Source organism: Palaemon carinicauda, chromosome 31 (assembly GCF_036898095.1).
Source record: "Palaemon carinicauda isolate YSFRI2023 chromosome 31, ASM3689809v2, whole genome shotgun sequence".
NCBI lineage: Eukaryota > Metazoa > Arthropoda > Malacostraca > Decapoda > Palaemonidae > Palaemon > Palaemon carinicauda.
Genome location: NC_090755.1, coordinates 7,774,273 through 7,798,274, shown reverse-complemented (window position 1 = coordinate 7,798,274; position 24,002 = coordinate 7,774,273). Strand labels below are relative to the sequence as shown.

Genomic DNA, 24,002 nt, shown 5'->3' with positions numbered 1-24,002 from the left:
AAAGTATCAAAGATAGATCAAAAGGTCATACATTGATACATAGCCAGCCCCATATAGTAAAGAATTTCAACTTGATGGTCTGGTTAATAACTTCATAACAATAAATTAAGATTATGATAATGTATACTATACTGTACATAAAAAAATGCAATTATTGTACAAACTCACTATTTACTAATTGACACAAATATGCTTAAGTAACCTTTTATTAAAACTTACCTACAAATTTCACATGGTGATACCACACTTGGGGTTGAAACATCTTCTGGAGGCCTTTTAGGTTTACTTGATGGATCTTCTTTGCTCTTCAAAATCACTGAATTCATTTCTTTATTATGTTTAATTACCTCATCCCAAGAAGGAACTTCGTCCAGCAATGGCGACTCTTCTTGCTGTTGTGTAATGTTGATGGCAGCATTAGGAACAGCTTTAGAATGAATAGTTTCTTCAGCTTTTTTGGAGGTATTTTGCTTCTCTAAAGGTGAACTTGCCTTTTCCATATGGTGTGATGAATCAGCTACATCATCAGAGCGCCTTTCCCTTTCCTTCCCTTCCAAATCTCCCGGTACATCCTCCAAAAGTATGGAAGAAAGCGGAGTTGCTCTTTGCTTTTCAGATGATGAAATATACTGTTTACTCGAGTGTTTTTTACACTTATGTCCACTTTTTGGCTTTTTGGATTTCGAATGATGTTTATGTTTGTGCCTACTGTGGTGGGAGTGATGTCTCTTCGGAGATTGTTTTGAAGATTCACTTCTGTATCTATGTGATCTGTCTTTGGACCTACTCCTGTGTCTGGATGATTTCTCTCTTCTTTTGGGCGATCGCTTTGAAGACCGACTTTGCTGTCTAGATGATACTCGGTCAGGCGAGCGACTCGAACGTCTAGATGATTTTTCTCTCCCAGGAGACCGACTCCTGTGGCTACGTGATTTAGAACTTGAAGGTCTCCTTGTACTGTAATCTGAAGCTGGCGAATCCTCTTCATCTTCACGGCTGCGTTGTGACAACTTACGCTTTCTGCTAGAAGACTTAAAATCATGTCTTTTGGATGAACTTCCTTCACAGTTCTCATAATGATTAGGAGAAGTAGAATATGATGAATAATCTTTTGAAGATGGTGAAGGAGATGGGGAAAACTGCCTTGGAAAGTAATCAGGTCTACGTCTTTTTGCACGACTGCCCGAGGAACCTTCATTTCTTGAAGAATATGGTTTGCGTTTCCTGTTAGCTGGTGATCGCTCCGGTGTCATATCTGATGATTTTCCAGATGGAAAATCTGATAATGAAGGAGATTCAGCTGAGGGTGACCAAGAAGACAGAGGAAGGGAGGGACTTCTGTCACAAGTATATAAAACAGTTTCAGTGTCAGACACTGGTGAAAGAGGAGGGATTTTGTCTAATATACCAAAACTATGATTCTGGTCATCAGCTGGTGTGGTGTCAGAGTTTGATTTGGTCAATGGTTGATTTTGAGGGGATGTAAAAATGGTTTTTTCACATGGCTGAACTTCAACTGGAGAAAATGTTCTGTTTGGGATCTTCTGAGATGCAGATTCATATGCTTCCTTGCATACGCGTGTGGTACCTGGAATGAAATTTAATATTATTCAACAGAGAAAGTAGAGGAAATTATTTGCAGTGGGACAAGGCAATCATCTTTTAATTTAATAATTAAGTGATTAAAATAATCATACTGTAACAATAAAAAATTTAGGTGCTCATTCATAATAATAGCAAATATGTTTTGGAAGACATTACTTGTACTTCAGCAAAGTGTACGGTAGTGTACAATACACCAGATAGCTTGTCATCAATATAAAACATTATTTCCCAACAAATGGCAAAACTCTTCTCAAAGCCACATCCACCGTCTTTATAAAATTAATTGATTTGAGGTTTTCTGGCATCCTGACATCTAAGGTCATTGACGCCGATCGTCTTTACAAGAGCTATTACACAAAGATAAATGAGAGCATTAGTTTAGACATACAAAGTTGATGGATACATTACATGATGAGCAGTCACACTCGTAAGTATCAATTCTTTAGGAGTTGCTACAGGTCCTACCTATGAATGACTATTTAATTGAAGACACAGTACTGCATAAGGTAATTGGTATATGCTAGATTCAATAACTACAATACAGTACATCTATTAAGCAAAAAGGGTAAATGTAAAAAACCATGATATAAAACTTGACAATCGTACTTCTCACCAAATATAATGCATAGCAGTGATTACTTTCAGCATAAGTAGTCTACTCAGACTTAATCTTGAAAAATATAATTCCACACAAGACTCCAGGTAACAATTCTACTATCAGATATTTTTCAAATTACCTTTACAGTAATTGCTACTACTTTAACATGAGAAATTTGAAAGTAATTTGTATTTTTCCTAATTTTACAAACCTGAAGTTCTTTGTGAGGAGTAATTTAGCATAGCTGGGTGTTCATAGCCTTAAAAACTTAAGCAAGGCGGCAGCTAACCTCCAAGCAAGTGAGGGAGTAGGATACCCACTCAAGCCAGCACACTCACTATCTCCTTTTGACTGTGTGCAGGACTTACTGAGAGAAGGTGATGGCAATTACATAAAATTTGAGAAATATCTGTAATCCAGAATTGCAAGCTTGAGTCTCATATAGTGTGCTTTGTTTAAAAGATTAAGTGTTTAAGAGAGGGAGAATGGTCGAGATACTACTGCTAGAGTTATTGGGTCCTTTGGCCACACAATACTACATTGCATCCCTCTCTCAGGTTAAAGCTCATCTTTCTTTTACCTACACATACACTAAATAGTCTGACCTATTCTTTACATATTCTCCTGTCCTCATAAACCTAACAACACTGAGATTACCAAACAATTCTTCCTTGCTCAAGGGGTTAACTACTAAAACATAATTGTTCAGTGGCTACTTTCCTCTTAGTAAGGGTAGAGACCCTTTAGCTATGGAGCTCTTCTAGGAGAAGGATACTCCAAAATCAAACAGTTGTTTTCTGTTCTTGGATAGTGCCATAGCCTCTGTACTATAGTCTTCCAGTCTTGGGATAGAGTTCTCTTGCTTGAAGGTACATTTGGGCACACTTTTTCATCTTATTATTTCTATTCTTCTTGTTTTTTATTATAGTTTTATAATTAAAGTTTACAGATGAAAGATTCATTTTAATGTTGTTACTGTTCTTAAAATACTTGATTTTACTTGTTAATTACTTCTCTTGTAGTTTCCTTATTTCATCTCCTCACGGGGCTATCTTCCCTGTTGGAACCTTCTGGCATAATAATAACAACAATAATAATAATAATAATAAAAATAAAAATAATAATATTAATATCCTCATGGAAAGGGAGAGGGTGGGTTGGTGTCTTACCAAACATTTCTCTTGGGATGTCTGGTTTGACACTCATGGTGTTATCTCCCTGGTGGGGAGATAAGTTTTTTAAGTCCTAGTAATAGCTTCCTTTCAAGCCAGTATTAACCAAAGCACTAACAGCTTCTGCATCCCTACAATTAGCAGTTAGGAGGTGGGAAGAGTTACCTTCCTTGTTCCCATAGGGGATTAGGAAGGATGACATGTCCATGGAAGAAAAGAACCACTAAATTTGGTTACAGCAAACTTCTTTTTACCAAAGAGCGAGTCTTCCTATCTTAAAAGGAGAATCGTAAAAATTATTAGTAATTACTGTAGTATTTTTCCCTGCTAACAAAAATTGAGTCCTTTAAATTAAATTTCCTATCACAACCATCCCTCTCAGTCCTAAACCTAAGGACAACTGCAGCTACTCTATGAAAGGTAGATGGGCAAGGCTTACCCATTGCACCCCATGTTAACGGTTCAATGCCGTTCCAGCGCTGCTGAAGACTTACTTATCACTATTTTAAAAGACTAAGGTTTGCATTATTATTATTATTACTAGGTAAGTATAGTTAGGATAAATAAGAATTACTTAGGGAATTATGAATCTGAGGACTAGCAACTTTAGTACTGTATGAGGATAGATGGTTTTGGTTCCATTTACAGGCTAATAAGCGTAGTACTGTACTGTGAACTCAGGTACACTTTTATCAGTTTCCTTATTTCCTTTCCTCCCTGGGGTATTTCCCACAGTTGGATTCCTAGGGCTTATAGCATCCTGCTTTTCCAAACTAGGGTTGTAGCTTAAGTAATAATAATAATAATAATAATAATAATAATAATAATAAAGGCATATAAATATAATCAAGGTAACACTTGCTATAAATTTTACCAGTTCATAAAAATGGGAATAGGAATCAGTGCATTTATGTAAAACAAGAAAAACCTATGGAAAAAGTTGGCACATCACACTACAAATAAAATGTAATTTCACCAAGTACCAATACCACATCAATTTTGTACCTGCACGTACAGTATGGAAGATTATGGACAAATACAAACATTGCTATTTTCTATTATCTATGCATTTCATTTAGTCATATTGTATTGAAAAGATTCCTGGATACAACACATCTCCCATAAACTATCAAGATTGTGTGTTTTGACCTCCGATGCTTATGTCATTATGAATGCAGGACTAGTTTACATATGAGTAGTGGTCCATCTCATTTTTGTGACGGAAGCAAATGGAATAACGCAGTGCTTGAGTGAAGAAAACATCGTAAGAGTGTCCCTCAGTTGCCGTTGCTACGCTGTTCTGGCTTGTTACCTCTATGATTGTGAGTATGCTGTTCTAGGTTATTTTCTTCTCTTCTTTTCTTATTAATTTTCCACTTGCATTTTTCATCTTCATCATGACTCCTAAGTGTAGGGCTGAAGATGATGGCAGTGCATTAGAGAATCAACAAAAATAAAGTTATGAGAGACTGTGAAATGGATAGAAAAAGGAAAAATGTTGACAAACATTGGCTATACTGTATACTCAAACTTAGCTGTTTGATTGTCATGAAAATTATCAAGGATAATGATTGTATCCTCCACTATGAGATGGGGACTGCTGGCATGAAAGTGAAATCAATTTTGAAGCAGATTAATGGTCTCATTATCAAGATGATTGATTGATTGATTTAAGGTTTTCAGGCTTCCTGACATCTAAGGTCATTGACGCTGATTATCAAGATGAAGATAGTTTATTTGGGGCTAATACTGTTGGTGAATTAAAGTTCAATCCCTTAAGGCTGAGAATATAAGGATACTCAAAGGAAATTGTAATGGTCTACTCCCTGTCATTTGGAGATCCAACAAAAAGACTTGGATGACACACCAAGTCTTCAAAGACTGGTTTACCAGCCTTTTTATTTTGTGCCTATAGTCGAGTGGTATTGTGTTACAACGGATTGCCCCTTGAATTATTGTTAATGCTGGACAATGCCCTGCTAACCCTGCAACCTTGGATGACTTTCAACCAAAAATAAAGGTGGTTTACTTTCCACCCCATACCATTGCCCTTTTGTAGCATTTGGCCCAAGGTGATATTGCAAATTTCATGGCTTATACCCTTTGAAGGACATTTGCTATGGCCTTGGAACATACTGATAACTACCAGGACTGACTCTGAAAGGTATTTGGAGGTCCTATAACATTCTTTTAACTGCAAACTTAAATGGTGAGAAAAAAAAAGAAAAGAAAAAAAAAAGAAACACTATCCCACCAGTTTGAGAATAAGTTCCATGGATTTTGAGGAGATATTTGACTCTGTCATCAAGAAGGTTGTTGAACTACATAAGTATACCGATTTGGAGGTAGAAAGCACAAGCATGTATGAAACACTTATACACACTCGTATACCAACATTATTAGACACGAGCATGTAAAAAACATGTGTGGTACAACTCCAATGATGTTACAGAGCTACTGACATCAATTGATGAACAGTTATCTGTTAATGGCTTCATTCAACTAGAGCACCAGATAATTAATGAAGAGCAAAACATAAACCCTGAGCCCACTAGATTTACAACCACGAACATACCAGAAACCTTTGCATTGAGAGGGCAAGATTTGGCTAAGTTTTATGTGGAGGACCTCAACACTAAGATATACACTAAAATTCAATGACAAGTCATGGATTCGCTATTGCATTACAAGCAAAACTTAAAAAAAGAGATGTGTAAATTTTCAGAAAAGGCTGGAAAGCTTACTACAAGAAGGTAGCATCCTGCAACAGATCCTCTACCTGCTTCTTTACCTCCAGCAGCTCTGTCATTCTGACTCGCCTATCAGTACCTACAGCAAGTGTTCCTGACCCCCCCTGCCCTACTCTCTCCAGCACCTGCAGTTTCCCAGGATTCACCTGGCCCAGCACCTCCTGCAGTTTCTCCTGATCCCCCTGCCACATTATCTCCTGCAGGTGCTCCTGATTCACCTGACCCAGTATTCTCCTGATCCACTTGCCTCTGTTTCTCCTGCACTTTCGGCAGGTTCTGATCCACCTATCCCAGTTTCACCTGATCCACCTGCCCCGATCCACTTGGCCCAGCATACCCAGCACATTCTGTCGGTTCTCTTAATCCACCTACCCCAGTATCACATTATCCACTTGGCCTAGTATCTCCAGCACCTTCTGTAGCTTCTCCTGATCTACCCGGCCCATTATTTCTTAATCCACCTACCCCAGTATTTCCTGATCCACTAGGTCCAGTATCTCCAGCACATTCTGCAGCTTCTCCTGAGCCACTTCCCCAGTATCTCCTAATCAACATGACCTAGTATCTCCAGCATATTCTAAAGCTTCTCATCTACTTGCCCCAGTATCTCCTGATCCACTTGGCCAAAGATTTCCTGTACATTTTGCAACTTCTCCTGATCTACCTGCCCCAGTATCTCCTGATCCACTTGGCCAAACATCTCCAGTACATTCTGCAACTTCTGATCTACCTGCCCCAGTATCTCCTGATTCACTAGGAACATCTCCAGTACATTCTGCAACTTCTGATCCACGTGGCCCAGTATCAGTACTTTCCATAAGTTCTCCTGACTGGCCCAATTATCTCCAGCAGGTTCACCTGACTTGCCTGCCTCAGTATCTCCAATAAGTTCTCCCAACTCACCTGTCCCGTATCTCCTGATCCACTTGACACAGTAACTTTAGCATTCTGCAGCTTCTCATCCACCTGCCCCAGTTTCTCATGCACTTTATGCAAGTTCTCATGACTGGCCCAAGTATCTCCAGCAGGTTCTCCTAACTGGCCCAAGTCTCTCCAGCAGGTTCTCCTGACTCACCTGCAGGTTTTCCTGATCCATTTGGTCCAGTATCTCCAGCAGGTTCTCTTAGCTCAACTGCCTCAGGATCTCCTGATCCACTTGCCCTAGTATTTCTAGCTCTATCTGATCCACATGCTGCAGACACCAGTTTTTCCTGATCCACCTGCCCATGTTTCTTCTGCACTTTCTTCAAGTTCTCCTGACTGGCGCAAGTACCTCTAGCAGATTCTCCTGACTCACCTGCTTCCGTATTTCCAGCTTCTCCAGATCCACCTGCCTCAGTATCTCCTGCAGTTTTCTTGATTTACATGGCCCAGTATCTCCAGCAGGTTGTGTTGATTCATCTGTTTCAGTATTTCCAGCACCCTCTGCAGGTTCTCCTGACTGACCTGTCTCAATATGTCCAGCACCTCCTGCAGGTTCTCCTGACTGACCTGTCTCAGTATGTCCAGCACCTTCTGCAGGTTCTCCTGACTCACCTGCCTTAGTATATCCAGCATCTTCAGCATGTTCTCCTGATCTACCAGTCACGTTATCTACTACATGTTTTCATGATACACTTAGATTAGTATCTCCTGTAGGTTCTCCTGATCCACCTGCCCCAGTATCTCCAGCATCTCGATCCACCTGGCCCAATTTCTCCTGAACTTTCACCAGGTTCTGGTCCACCTGTCCCAGTATCTCCTGATCCACTTGACCTAGTATATCCAGCATATTCTGCCAGTTCTAATCCATCTGGCCCCGTACCTCCTGATCTACTTGCCCCAGTATCTCCAGCACATTCTGCAGCTTCCCCTGATCCACTTGGCCCACCATCTCCAGCACATTCTGCTGGTTCTCCTAATCCACCTGGCCCAGTATTTCCTACATATACTCCAGATCCACATGCGCCAGTTTCTCCTGCCCTTTCTGAAGTTTTCCTGATCCACCTGTCCTTGTTTTTTCTTTACTTTCTGCAGGTTCTCCTGACTCACCTGCCCAAGTTCCTCCAACAGCTTCTCCAAGTTCTCCTTACTCACCTGTCTAGTATCTCCAGCACCTACTGACTCACCAGACCAGGATCTACAGCACCTTCTACACGTACTTCAGACTTACCTGCTCCAGTACCTCTAACACCTATTGTTCGCCCTGTCTCTTCATGCCTTGCAATGCCCATTCCATTGTGCAAGCCAATCACAGGAATAAATTGTAGGGAGTTGTAATATTTGTTCTACCGTTAATTTATGGACCCATTGTTTCTTTATAGTACAGGTTGTTTCCTATCATGAAGTGTGTTCTAATGTTCTAGTTTATGAATTTGCTGCATTCTCTACATATATTTTGGTGCGTTCTAAATTATGTTAAAATTAAAGTTACACTACGGGATAGGAATGGATCTTCATTGAAAGCTGAGGACCTACTGTATTTAAGGTACAAAGGAAGAGAATAACTAGCGAGTCATGAGGTATAATTTGTGTAAAACTAACTTGTAAAGAAGTGACCTCACATTCTGGCTATGTAACAAGGCTTTAAAAACAAAGGTGGTGTGCCTATACTTTGATAGGCTATAGCACTATAGATATGCAGTTCAACTGGCTCTATCTATTGTTGGGTTCATGTTAAAGGTCTGATCCCCAGCTATTGTGCTCAGCAAAATCTGCAGATAATAGGGAACCTAAATATGATGGAGAGTGGGGGAAAAAATTATCCTTACATGTAAAGTAACAAGAAATGTATATAAAAACGATACAGAATAGTAATAACATTGGCATACAGTGTATAACAAATATAAATATCCTCTCCAAATTCTAATGCTATTTGCTGAAATGAAAACTTTTATTAAAAACAAACTCTTTAAAGAATATTAAATATCACAATTTTTTTCCATAATTCTATTTATTTTGCTCTTAAATATTACTCCCTCTCTCTCTCATCTGTCACTAAACCCTGAGGTAAATGTAAGGTGGAGTAGGGGAGAGTGACTGTGGGAACTAGAGATAAAGATGAATAAAAAAGTTAAGACTCGGTAAAGAAAATATGAAACTCATCAATGGCCTCAAATACACCGGCTTTGTGAATATATATAAAACTTATCATAAAAATTGCTCATAAAAACGCTGTTAACCCTTTTACCCCCAAAGGACGTACTGGTACGTTTCACAAAAGCCATCCCTTTACCCCCATGGACGTACCGGTACGTCCATGCAAAAAAATGCTATAAAAATTTATTTTTTCATATTTTTGATAATTTTTTAAGAAAATTCAGGCATTTTCCAAGAGAATGAGACCAACCTGACATCTCTATGACAAAAATTAAGGCTGTTAGAGCAATTTAAAGAAAATATGCTGCAAAATGTGCTGGGGAAAAAATAACCCCTTGGGGGTTAAGGGTTGGAAATTTCCAAAGAGCCTGGGGGTAAAAGGGTTAATAATACAGCAACACAAGCAATTAAATTTTTTTTTCTTTTTTCTGCTTATCAGAATTTTCAATAGCATTTGGCCAGATGGAAAAAAAAATTTCTCGTGTACAATTTTCAAAATATTTGGTTGGCTTCATGCAAGTATCTCAGAAATGAGGAGGGTAGGCTGTAGTATTATATAATGCCCTTGAAAATCAATAAAAGTATAAATTTAAATAGACATGTATGGAAAAAGCTTGGCACAGCCCAAAACAACAACGTTTGGTCTTTATTTACATTCATCAGCCACCTGTTGAGATACCACTGCTGGATAGTATTACTCTGGATTCCTCTCTGTTTATGGTTAATTTTCCTTTGCCTACACATACATTGAACAGTCTGGCCTATTCTTTACACATTTCCCTCTTACCTCATACACCTGACAACACGAAGATAACCGAAAATTCTTCACTAAAAGGGTTAACTACTGCACTGTAATTGTTCAATGGCTACATTCCACTAAGTAAGGATAGAAGAGATTCTTTAGCTAAGGCAAGCCACTATCTGAAGAGAAGGGCACTCCAAAATCAAACCTTTGATTTCTAGTCTCTTTAAACATGGTCCCACTGCCTTGAGTTCTCTTGCTTGAGGATACACTCGAGCCCACTATTCTATGTTTTCTTATGTCCTTTCCTAACTGGGCTATTTTCCTTATTAGAGCCCTTGGGATTATAGCTTATAACTAGGGTAGCTTAGCTTTTAATAACAATAACTACAAATATAAATTTCCTAAAATTAAGACTATTTTCCCATTATTATTATTATTACTAGCCAAGCTACAACCCTAGTTGGAAAAGCAAGAAGCTATAAGCCCAAGGGCTCCAACAGGGAAAAATAGCCCGGTGAGGAAAGAAGGCAATAAATTAAGTGATGAGAATATACAATAACTCATTCTAACGGCAAGTCTACATGTATCCACATTTGCTAGTCTTCCTTTTGACTATTCAAATATACTTTTGTAATTAACATATATCCATTTCTTCTTTGTTTCCTACTTTTTCTGTTCTCATACAATTGTTTATATATCTATCATCAGACATACACAAATAACATTTACTGTAACATTTATAGCCTAATTTCCATAGCAAAGTACAAATTGTAAGCATTGAAAGCATCAGCTTGTATCTTATAACAATGTGATATGCTTTAAGTTAAGATCTATAAAGTATAGGCATTAAATAATGATGAAATCCCAATATTATACAGAAATATTTACCCATGAAAATTAGTGATTATCATTGCCAAATGTTGCTAATAGTGTCAATTTGGAAACAATTTTTATGATACATGTCTAATTACAATATTCATTTACAAAATCTTCTAATATTTTTTTTTTCAATGACCAATAACCTGATACCAATGTATTTTCATGGGATGAAAAATGCAAAATTTCATCATCAGATTTTAAAAAGGTTAATCTTTCATAAGATGTACCAGGCTATAGTCAAAAACATTACATAAAATACAAAATAAAATAATAACCTAACATCCCAGAGAAAAAAAAAATATTGAATCAAAACAGTGAGTCATTACTTACAAGACTGTGGTTGTTTTTTCACTGGTAACTCATTCAACTTGCTATTGAAGATCCCAGAAGTTTTGTGTACTTCAATGACCTGAATGTCTTCTGCCACAGCAACTTTATTGATATCTGAAAAGTAAGTCTCTGATAATGAACTATTTCTTTCCATTTGTTACCAGTTTCACATATTATCCACACTTTTCCATTTCTCAATTAGATATGCTGCTTACCTCGAGACCTTAGCAATTCTTTTAAGGCTTGATGAGAGGACACTTGAGAAAACTCCTTCAACACAGATTGTATATCATCAACAATTATAGCTTTTATATTGCTAACCATCTTGGTAACTTTAGTGGTTTTTTTCTTCTCGTTCACAAGGAGTTTTGAAAGCGAAGCCGGCGTTCCAATTAAAATCGAAGCATCTGTGAAAACAAAGTTTTGAAACCTATAAATCATTTAAAACAAAGTGTCCAAAGATTTCCCGATTGTTGTCAAGATATTTTGTTAGTGATTAATTAAGTTATCAACGGGCAGTTTAAAAAAATACATCAAACATTCCCAATCAATAAAGTGGCATGCAAGAAGATAATCATACTTATCCGAGAGAAATAAAAGTAAGATCATTTCAATAAAAATGAACATGAATGCAGTACTGCACCTTGAGTAACTGTGTCGAAAGTAACAGCAGCAACTTTCAAGTTACAGGTCAAAGCAAGCTCCTTCACAGCTTGCTCATAAAGCTTCACCATATCTGCCGTTGGGGTGATCACCAAGATGCGGACATGAAGGATTGAAGGATAAGCGCTAGGATCAAATTCACTTTGAAAGTCTGCAATAAAATAAAAAATTCAAATTAATATTATACCTATCCAAGTGGAAATCACTCCTAATGAATAGAGTACTGATTATCTGAAGTAGTAGTAGTAGTAGTACTAATAGCCAACCATCTAATCGTTATTTGATTCCAGATGTCAGTAGATTTTTGCCCTAAAAAGTGAATTCTATGCTCCCTTAACACATACGTAACACGAAAAAGCATTTACGATCTACTATCATTCTAAAATCAATAAAAAACCGATAAATCAGAGTTATTGTACAATGTAGAAACGGATGTTAGGTCAGGTAAGATGGCTAGATGTTTATTTAATTTTCATATTCAATACTTAAGAATAAATAACCTAAAGAGTCGGAACCAATGTTTGTTAAATATAGTAGAGAGGTATCATTATAACAGATTTTTTGAAAAATCTATTATAATAATATATTTCCCGAGTAAAGCAAGTCTTTTGTAGTATTTCTGTAAAATATTATCTGTCGCAAATGCCTAGTTCTTTATATATCGACGATCAAACTCACGCTACTCATGTCTTCCTCCCAGATATTTTCTAAGTCTGTTGTTATTGTTGACTGTGTCTTGTATTTGCTTAAATGAGCCCTGTAACCACTATAATCCGCTGACAAACTAGTCCACTATGAAGTCTTACACGTTTGGCCAATCAGAGCGCCTGTCCACTATGACGTCATACATGTTTGGCCAATCACAGCGCGACAATACAACAGCGCCACAATACAATATCCTCCCAGGCATTTCATTTCGTTTTTAGACATGGAGACCATAGAAAGGGCGTCATCTCATGTTGCACAAAAGTTGAAATTCCATTTTCTTGTCCTGACTGTTTCGTAACTTACAATGAATTTGTTGAAAAACTAGTGCATTTGTGCCAGAGACACAATTTAATTTTACAAAATCAAAATTGGCCTGCATGTCAAGGAACATTCCCAACGGCTTCACGTTTTCCTCAAAGCAGCAGCACATCTTGATGAACCAACAGTTTAGGGTAAGCTTCATTAATTTATAGAGTATATTATAATGGTGATAGTATAACGATGTATGCAGCAGTACCATCCCTTTGGATTTGGTTTGATGGATGTGTTAGGTAGTGGCTGTAAGGGGGGGGGGGGTGGCCTCGCAGGGGTATGCCTAGGTAGGGGTACAGGGCCCTAGGTTAGGTGGTTGTATTAGGTTCGGTAGTGTCCCAAAATTGACTGTGGCCTTAAGGGGGGGTCGCAGGGGGGCGGAGCCCCCCCTGGTAGGCCTAGGTAGGGGTACAGGGCCCCTAGGTAGGGGTACAGGGCCCCTAGGTAGGGGTACAGAGCCCCTAGGCTAGGTTAGGTGGGTTTATTAGGTTCAGTAGTGCCCTGAAAATCACTGTGGCCTTAAGGGGGGGACGAAGGGGGGGGGTCGCAGGGGGGGCGGAGCCCCCCCCGGTAGGGCTAGATAGGGGTATAGGGGGAGGGGTGGTGGAAGGATAAGTATTCATTTATTGCAAATATCATTTGACGCCCCCCCCCACCCAAAACCCCGGTTCCCACCTGGTGTCCCCCATAATTGTTGGGATGAAGTAGGGGCTTTCTGCATTCTAGAACAACTTAGTAAATCTCCAAATCGGATGGTTTGCGGTCAAAATAAACGTTAAATTCGTTGGAACTACACTATTTCTGATGCAACAAATATATTTTTATTCCAGTTTCCCCATATTGGATGAAACTGTAAATTTACCGATTTTTTACATGGAAAAAAAAAATAATACCACTTGTAAGGTGACACTGATAAAATATAAAACTAAACAAGAACTAACTATACAGTAGTCTATAAAGTTTGTGGTCACGACAACTTTAAAAAAAAAAAAAAAATCTGAAAACAAGAACTATATTAAATCAATAGGAATATGGGTTTCAGGTCGTCATGTGGTAAGGCATTAAGAGGCTATTCATCCCCATCATGAGAGTAATGAAAAAAAATTTCTTTATAGAATTAAATTGAAATGCAATATATACAAACACTACATAAATATCTGCTATCCATTTATATACACTCATAAAATTAAAAATACAGTAAACAAAATGCACTTTTGTTTTAATCATAAATTGCTTATAAAAAAATTATAGGGGAATGACAGAGGCACTAAAAATTGAGACAAAGTGAGAAAATAAAATGTTAACCTTCACCAGTAATGATAGTGTAGTGGAAACGGAGACTCAAACATGTGATCCAGAAGTTTTGCACTGTACCCAATAGCAAGACAGTTTTTCTTTATTTATCCACAACCTAACTTTCCTTATAAGCAAAGCATGGAGGGTTATAAGCTCCACTGGTCTACCTGCTAATTCATTAGCTAGTCATCCACTGTCTTATCTTCTCTGGTCCTATTCTAGTGGAGAGGGTTGTGCATTGATATGTATACTGTCCGTCTCTGCCACTCTTGCGCAACCTTTAAACCTGTAAAGCTAAGCTTGTAGTACAGTAACCACCTGCAAAATTGGAGTTACTTAAGCAACAAGAGTAATTCTAATCAAAATGCATAAGAGATTTACTAGTGCTCCCTTAAAGTTGCTGAAGGAACAGGAGGGGAAAGAGGAAAAAAAATGTTTAGATCTTAATCCTGAGGTTAGATAGGTCTTCCTCTGAAACATCAGGTAACTCTCAAATAATAACGAAAAGCAAAAAACAAACCATGTTTCCCACAACACACTTCATGAAGTCAGTGTAAAAGATAAGTAGAGAAGACAGACAAAATTCCTTCGTGAATTAAAGATTGGACTGGACAGCCAATACTGGACAGAGGTAGATTTTCATCATGAGATGGAAAAGCTAGAATGCCATGAAAGTTAAGCAAATTCCTTCTGTCAGAAGGCTCAAGCATCATAAAAAAAATCCAGAATAAATTTACCATCCAGAGATTCTGGCCATGACAAAATCGTTGTCAGGTTCTTGGCTTTTGACCGGGGAGCAATGAAATGTGTCCACCTACCATGATGATGTTTCGTATGAAAACTATCAAAAAAAGAAAGTTAGGAACTAAAAATAGAATTTGTATGAGAAAGCCGAATTTATTTTCTTTATGGAACTTACGGTTACTTGAACAGAAGACGCCAAAGTGCACCTTTGGATCACCAAAGGGTTAATGCCAAATATAAACCAGACAGGAATAAGACATCCCACATAATGAATAGACCTTACTGACAACCTTGAGCAAGGCATCAATATATCTTTTCAGTCAGGTTGAATAAGGTATCAGAACAAAGCTCAAAAAGGTGTCTGGTTAAATTGCATAGCACCAGTCAAATCCCTACTTTGGGTCTCAGGATAATACCTCAAGAAAAAAAATTCCTAGTCATTCCCAAATTCAAACAATGATACGCAACCAAAGCTTAGAAAGCAATATTTCCTTAACTGTCCTAGGGAACAAATATCAGCTAAAATTAGAACACATGCTGTTGAATGGAAGATTTTCCCATTCCTTGCACCAAGGAATATATGCTGTCCAATCTTCTTGGTAAAGGGATTATCATTATTAGCCCCTTAACCATTGTACATGTAGATACTTTAGAAGACTCCTCCAATAGGGAAGGACCCTAATATCCAAAATTCGAACAAAGATACCCATGTCCTGATGAAGATATGAAAGGATATATAAAGCAGGAAGCAAAAAGGGCCCGACACTATCACAATCACAAGTCACATAAAGCAAAGTAACTTTGGAGACAGGTAAATAGGCATGTGAAAGCATGTTTATTATGTTAAAAGGCAAGTCAAGCTTTTCAATTAAATTTTCATAATGTCTCCATTCAAAAGGGAGCCCAGTAAGAAACTTGATATTGCCTAGATTATATAACTTTGTCTTAGAAATTTGCTAACGTGGGGGAAAACATTCCCTAGTACACAAAAATTAATCATCACTAGTCAAGTAGGATTCAAAGGTAACAAGCTGACGAGGCTGGTGGAAATACTACGTGGAAATCCTTCATCTCTAGAAAAGGGAGCATATATAATCTTATGCACCTCAAGGACACAAAGTCCTCTATTACCTGTGTTCATGCTTGCCAAAATCTCTGGTAACAAACCCCAGTGGGAGGTAGGATTATATTGGAGGGGGAGAAAAAACTACCCTTTCCCATCTCAACCCAGAAAACACGGCTTTAATAATAAAAGAGTTGGAGTTAAAAGTATATTTAAAATTATAAATAATGAGAATGAATATAAAAAAAAAAAAAAAATCCTAAAAGAATCACTGACACTCAAAGTCTCTCATAAGTAAAATAAAAACTTCGGTATCACCTGTCATCATCATTCTCCCAGGTTATTTCTTCATTGGGTTAGGTTTGACAAGATTTCTCTCCACACTCTTCTTTCCCGTATGCTTTATGCCTCAATACCGTTCTAAGACCCTATTGTCGCCAGTTCCACCAACTACATACTGTACTGTACTTGTTCTTACGACAAACAATTCAAGGAAAATAAACTTGTGAAAAATTGATGAGCATGAATATCAAAATCTACACCTTAAAAAAAATTAATATAAACAAATACACTCTACCTGGTAAGAGGAGTCTAAAATAGTTCAAAATGGCCCCAGATAAGAAGAGCAGCGTGTTGTGCAATCCTTCGACATACAAGTTTTGCCACCGAGGATGGAAAAAGAAATCTGGAGTGTCTGAAAATAGGAAAATTAGAGCAGTCAGTTAAATTTGCTTTCACCAGTTCTTTTCTTCATGAATCAATTAACATAGCTAAGATATAAAATCATGAATGACTAGTGAATGGTAAACGCAGCACAAGTCAATCATCATTGAGCTTATGAACACCTAAGAAATGAGGAAATAAGAATAGAGAACAGTGTCTTACAGTAACAGTCTACAAGGGTTAAAGGAGGGGCCTACATTGAGGAAATTACTGAATAGAAAAAAATTCTTGAGCATGTTACAAATTTTTTGAAAAGGTGCAAAAAGAAAGTGAGAAAAAGTCAAAATTGATCATTGTTAGCTGAGCTTCAAGCTAGAGAGATCACTAAAAGAAGTCTTTATATTCATAAAATTACAGAAAAAATAAAATCCAAAATGGAAGAGATTATGTGGTGAATACTTTCAGACCCTGATAAGGCTTTTAACAAGTAATTAAAAAGGAAAATAGAGGCAGGAGTAGCCAAAATAACTTGTCCAATTAGCAATGTTACTCCATCTCAACACTATATCTTCACTGAAGGCACTTTAAGTGTTTATCAGAAGATTCTGATAAACATTGGTGTGCAATCGACAGTCAGCACTGAGCGCTTAGCTGTTTATCACAAATAGAGGAAGCTTCAAAAAAATCACGGAGAGAGGGGTACTTGTGACCTATCTCGTGCAGATGACTTGGGTGTTAAGAGCAGAATCTAAGGAAGAGGTTGGAAATTCCTAAAAGAGGGATTGGAGAGGAAAGGATATGAACTCAACCAAATGGCGACTGAAAAGGAAGTAGTACAATCAGGAGAGTGGTTGTGTGGTGGTTGTTTAAGAGATGTGGGGATGAAATCTGTGTACAGATTGTAAAAAGTGTCAGAAAAGGCTTTCTGAATTACATCATTCATATAGAGTAGGAAATTGTAGACACAAAATTAATAAGAAACACACGTGGGGAAGATGAAAGTGGTTGGAAACCCTGTGTTACACAAGCAATCTAGGCATTTCTGTTACATGGGGTATACAGCAGTAAGAAACTATGCAGTGTGCATGTTGTTCAGGCTACTGGAGAATAAGAATAGCCTATTAATAGATAGCAAAGAATTACAATGGGTAAATATGGCTTTATTACTTTATGCGGTCTTACATGAGCACTGACAAGGTAGATGTAAAAACAGAACAGACTTTGATGAGGTTTATCTTGGAATGCTGATCCATGGCTGAAGTACCGAGGGAAGGTGGTGGGAAAAAGTGGTGTCTGGAAGCTAAAAATAAAGCCGAAACTGAAAGTGAGGAAAAGGGAGTTGTCAGAAATGCAGTAAGTAAGGAAGTGGCAAGATGAAGACCTGTTGGTAGGCCCAAGAAATCGTGGAAAGAGGGGACATATGAAAACCTAGACCTGATAGGAGTTCTGAAAGAAAAGAGGTACAGGGTAGAAGATTATTGAGAGATCTCATTTAAAAGCCAGCCTTGCTAAGGAAAAAACCAACTTGAAATCATTTGATGATGATGAAGATGATGTTGGTTAATCTACACATATTTCAACACCTTTAATGCTATACTTATGTATTCCTGCTGGAGACAAAGTCCTGATTGCAAAAGACAGAAATTGCCACCAGGAACCCAAGATCATGTTATCTTTCTGTATAGTATAAAGGTTCAGCGACAAAAGAGGGTCCCCAAGAATGGACTAAAGTCTCATATAAGAGGGCTTATTACATGTGCACTTTTGTTCTTACACAGTGAAAAGAATATATAGTATAAGGAAACTACTAGTCTACTTTGTAGGGTAGTAATTTAACTGACCACAGTCTTATTCCTTGATTTTGACATGGATAACCAGAAAGATTAGTTTTTAAAAGGGAAGTTTAAATTGGAATGCACATAAGAAGATTGAGAGCTGCAAGAATTTTCAATACTGGTTAAACATAAAAACATACACTATGAAATAAAGTTACGAGAGTTGGAAAGCCACCAGTTAATAAGGAACCAGTAACAGAAGTCAAGCAGAAGGCTGAGAAGTGGGTATAGTTATTAGCCAAATTGATAAGATCCCTTAATAATGAATATAGTGCTCATGTGACACGCACATATTTATTGTAATTTTGACGAATTAATCAAATTAAAAATCCTGTATATAGAGGTTTATCAAGTCAAATTAGGTGTTCTTTCATATACATCATAATTAAGTATTGATAACTACATTTGATTTGGCAATAATACAAAAGAAGGGGGGGGGGTACATACCTGGATGAGTAAATGGGCAAACCTTATCAACCATAGGACAAGCCAGAAGATGTGACCATCCGATACAAATGTTTTTGCGAAACCTTGTATTGTGAAATAATATTTCTATGATAGAGTGAGCATCTTCACATTCCTCCTGTCTGTTACACTCCTTTTTGTTTTGGACCATGCAACACATTACAGTACTGAAAAATACCATAATGAAAACATCAACCATGGCCATGACTCATGTGCATTTATGTAATTATAAAATCTACCTTCAAGTGTACTTTTCAACTATAAAATCAACTTAGCTGATCTAGAAGTATAGGGATTCACCAAGAAATATAACATGAAAACATTGAGATTTCTATGATGTATGTATATAGAATGAGAATTAGACTTAACATGTTTCCTATCAATTTAGCACTAGTGTAAACAGATAACTTTCCTCACAATGATTTCAAAGTGAAAAAAAGAATCAAATTATCCTCCTCTACTTCAAGGGAAAAAAAAGCATACTTAATACAGTATTCATTTCTTGTCACATCAGTAAGCTTGTTTTAATTATCACATAGCAAAATGGTTCTGTTAAGAAAAATATCATGCAATGAGGCTTCGCAAGCAATAACACCCATTCTTTTCATAGAATTCTGTCATCCAATTAAATTCACATTTTCTTTCACAATTATGGATTATTGTATTTTGAGTAAAAATATTTTTTTTCTAAAAGCAAAAAAGTCAGATGTATTTCATTAGTTGGTAAAAGAGAACCTAAGAGCCAGGGTAAATCTTTAAAGGTGTTTAGCATTTGATGTGCAAGGCAAATATTCACATTTCACTTAATAAGCAAAGTTAGTAATGTTCCCACATCTGTTACACACGCTTACACACGACAATTTGGATATTTGAAGTTTTTAATTTTGTTCAACTCCATGCAAGCTACTTCCTAACGGAAATTTTGACATTAAATCTATTTCAAAATCATCATCAAAATAGGAATAAAAAAAAGTCACCTGTAATTATATAGAAGGGGATTACGCCTCTTGTCTTCTGCAGAGTGATAATCATGACATAACTCAGGTGAAGAACAACTCTGTTTGGTACAGAGCTGGGTCTTAAAGCCGTACACATTAACACCTAAAACAAAACATGGGCATTTGTTTAAAACTCAAAATTATCCCAATCACCGGGACAATAGAGTACATGCATTTCTAAATTGTTATCAAAAGATTTTTAAAGCATTTAATGACCTTGGAAAAATAGTAGTACTGTACTGTGTACCTATTAGTAACTAAAAAGATCAAGAGATTGGACACTAACCTGATTCCGCAATTGCTTTGGCAACATTCACCATGAGGTTTTCGTAGTCAGCAAGTACTAGAAGAATATTATTACGTACTTTCATCTCCTCATCCAAATTCAACACTGGTTTATCTCCTGGAGAGACATAGAAAGATGTTATTTACTCGTGCCTCCATTGTTTTTCAAATCTGCTAGGTCAGCACAATATATTATGAACTACCAACAGATAAATTACAACCATACAATTCAAGTATTCAGGGGTCCACCTTTCTTCACTTAAAAGAGGAAGACATATTAAAAGTGGTTTATATAAAATGAAGTGCGAGCTATATTTCAAAGTCCTTAGACTATGAAATTGAAAAACTTTTCATTGAAATATTTGCAAAATGTGAAGACCTACCCGATTTGTTACGCATCACCTTCACATTCAATTTTTTATCCAACAATCTAAGTCCCATCATCTGACCCTCAGCCAGCAATGCAGATCTGAATGTTGGAAACCGGAAGACTTTGGCACCTGGAGACAAGGAAAACAAATTCGCAAATAATTCCTACTTGTTAAAGTTTACTTCTGAAAAAATTCTGCTTTATTTACAGAAATATGCTAAATAACAAAATTAGTAAAATCATCCATAAAATACAGTGGCACGTATTATGAAGAAGGCTTGATGTTCATTTAGTAATTATCGTACTGTATAGTTATTCCAAACTCAACAACAACCTAAATGAAAATGCCTATAGCATAAAAAGTTCTTGTGAATGCACATAGCATTCTTCAAAAGTAGTGTAAGTTTGTTGTATGCTGTACTTACTTTTAACACACACAATTTCCAACATGAGGGGTGCCACTTACAAAAGGCCTGTGGGTGGTACTTGTATGCTCTCTCCAATCTCTTAAGCCCCATCCACACTTCTTTAATTATGTCTTATCTGATAATTACCTTTTTACCTACTTTAAACTTTACGTTGCATCAGTAATTTAGTTGAAAATAATTGCTTTTTATTTGCTATAGAGCTCCCTAATCTACTTCTTGCTTTAGAGCAAATTCACCATTAGGATAATGCTTTCGGTTTGGAATTATACATTAATTTTAAAGATTATTTGAAGATTTGGTTAAAATATCCACTTACTTTGTCTCATGAAATAACTAAAATTTTCTTGGATAATTTCCATCTTTGCAAGCAGTAAATAACTGATGTGATTAACTTTCTTCTTATAAGAGTGCAAACAGTACATACAATTTGCCTATTTTATATTGTAATCAAAGAAGAATAAAAGTGGCTATCCTACTAAGTAATAAAAATGACCGGTTAACATGTTACTGGAACGACTGTAGATTCACAGGAGGTTAGCCGTACAGTACACCATGAGCAGAGGCACAGGGCCCTACTCTTAAGTACAATGCTCTTTTATAAAGATCACTACCTAGGTAGGTAGTAGGTTGGCCAGGGCACCAGCCACCCGTTGAGATACTACTGCTAGAGAGTTATGGGGTCTTTTGACTGGCCAGACAGTACTACATTGGACCCTCCTCTCTGGTTACGGTTCATTTTCCCTTTACCTACATACACACTGAATAGTCTGGCATATTCTTTACATATTCTCCTCTATCCTCATACACCTGACAATACAGATTACCAAACAATTCTTCATCACCCAAGGGGTTACTGCACTGTAATTGTTCAGTGCCACTTTCCTCTTGGTAAGGGTAGAAGAGACTCTTTAGCTATGGTAAGCAGCTCTTCTAGGAGAAGGACACTCCAAAATCAAACCACTGTTCTCTAGTCTTGGGTAGTGCCATAGCCTCTGTACCATGGCCTTTCACTGTCTTGGGTTAGAGTTCTCTTGCTTGAGGGTACACTCGAGCACACTCTCCTATCTTATTTCTCTTCCTCTTGTTTTGTTAAAGTTTTTATAGTTTATATAGGAGATATTTATTGTTGTTACTCTTCTTAGAATATTTTATTTTCCTTTTTTCCTTTCCGCACTGAGCTATTTTCCCTGTTGGAGCCCCTGGGCTTATAGCATACTGCTTTTCCAACTAGGGTTGTAGCTTAGTAAGTAATAATAATAATAATAATAATAATAATAACCCAACTTTACTTCTTTTATATCATTATTATTATTCTTGCAAAATATTTTTGGTGAAAATAATGTATAGAAAGTAACATGGTTTATTGACAACAAGATGCAAGTTCACCTATGTTGGAAACCGAGTCTTCATTCAGGTTACACTAATTCATTAGATAAGATTTTCATGACCAGATGGTTTATTAAAAAAAAAAACCTTCATTTGAGTTTAGGTACCTTAATTTAAGATTGTGTTTGCATTAACTTTCAAATGCCATAACAAATATTTTCTGCTGTATAAAATATTTGAATTTCACTGTATTGTACTTTATATTGTAGTGACAAGCTTTTCACAGAGTAACTCAAAGGGAAGGGTAAAGAAAAAAAAAAAAATGACGAAACTCACCTGAATTTCCCTCGGACTTTCCCTTTTCCAAAGCCCCGCAAGCGCTGAACAGGCGATCAACAATTTCCCCAGGAACCACATCAGATAGGTTTGAAACTTTAACCAAAGTTTCATCCATCACAGTATCTTTGATAGATAATGAAGAAGAACTTTCCTGTGTGCTGGACGTGATACAAGGGGAAACAATACCCAACATGCCTTTCTCTTTGAAACGCTTGCAAACATCTTGTCTCCATGAACAAACTCCTTTATCAACTTCTTTAGGTGTTGAAGATGTTGATGGTTTATGTATCAAACTATTGTCAGAAGTCACTTTTATCTGTTGGTTATTTTCCACGGTTCCATCTGCCTTCGTTTTACCAGATACTTTCAGATTGGTCTTTCTAGAATTCTCAGGTGAATACTTATCACTTTCGGTACACAAGTCTTCAAGGCTTGAAAGACTGACACTCGACAGACTAATTTCATCATCGTCTTTGTCTCGTAGCCCTACATGGCTTCTTTGACTACAATCCTTTTTGTCTCCCAATTGGTTTCCTTGACTACAATCCTTTTTGTCTCCCAATTGGTTTCCTTGACTACAATCCTTTTTGTCTCCCAATTGGTTTCCTTGGCTAGGAACCTTCTGGTTTCCCATGAGCTTCTCTTTGCTTGACACCGGCAATTGATCTCTTGCTGACTCTTTCTGGGGATCAGCATAATGAATTGCCATGTCATCCTTTAAACTCAAGTTCAACTTACATTTCATGGCTACCTGAACTAATTTTTTGTAAAGAGCTCTGTCAGCCTCTAAAACATTCTCATCTGGAAATAGAAAAGAAAATCAGGTAAATACAAATGTTCCCATTAAACTAATCAGTCTAACTACAGTATTCAAGTTCCTCCAATTATCAAATGACTTTGGGCCACACCTATAGATCTAGAAATGAGACAGAAGGGTGTTGTTTAAATCATCACATGACAATTCCAAAAAGTGCTCTGCTGATAAAAAAAAAAAAAAAATTGCTTCAGATATACAGAGTAAAAATAATTATTTCGTGTATTCAACTTGTTTTGATCAGACAGACAGTGGTACACCTAAGAGAAGAGTTGCACCTCCAATGGCAGTGCAATACTTAGCGCATATGCGCCCGAGTAATTTTCTCATCAGAAACCATCAAGCCAATTGCAGGTAAGATCATTAGTTTTATAATATAGTTTAAGCAGAAAACTAATTTTAAATTCTTATCTTTCATAGTAATGGCCTAAAAGAATAGTACAAAATTAATGGAATCTTATATACATTAAACCTCTGTAAAAGGTTTTCTAACTTGTTGAAATTCCATCGAAACTCGAAGGCTTTACAACAAATAA

General features: G+C 37.0%; 1 protein-coding gene across 2 annotated transcripts in view; it reads right to left on the bottom strand.

The window, feature by feature from the left end:
- The window catches only part of LOC137624248 (serine-rich adhesin for platelets-like), an 84,912-nt gene that overhangs the window by 4,689 nt on the left and 56,221 nt on the right, over positions 1-24,002 (bottom strand). For both annotated transcript variants that reach the window (XM_068354760.1, XM_068354761.1), the window contains 10 exons: positions 22,650-23,453; positions 20,573-20,689; positions 20,191-20,307; positions 19,884-20,007; positions 18,889-19,073; positions 16,521-16,637; positions 11,801-11,971; positions 11,373-11,564; positions 11,158-11,271; positions 220-1,588 (listed from right to left, as the gene is read on the bottom strand). In XM_068354760.1, the coding sequence (XP_068210861.1) occupies positions 220-1,588; positions 11,158-11,271; positions 11,373-11,564; positions 11,801-11,971; positions 16,521-16,637; positions 18,889-19,073; positions 19,884-20,007; positions 20,191-20,307; positions 20,573-20,689; positions 22,650-23,453 (3,310 nt within the window). The remainder of the gene's footprint in view (positions 1-219; positions 1,589-11,157; positions 11,272-11,372; positions 11,565-11,800; positions 11,972-16,520; positions 16,638-18,888; positions 19,074-19,883; positions 20,008-20,190; positions 20,308-20,572; positions 20,690-22,649; positions 23,454-24,002) is intronic.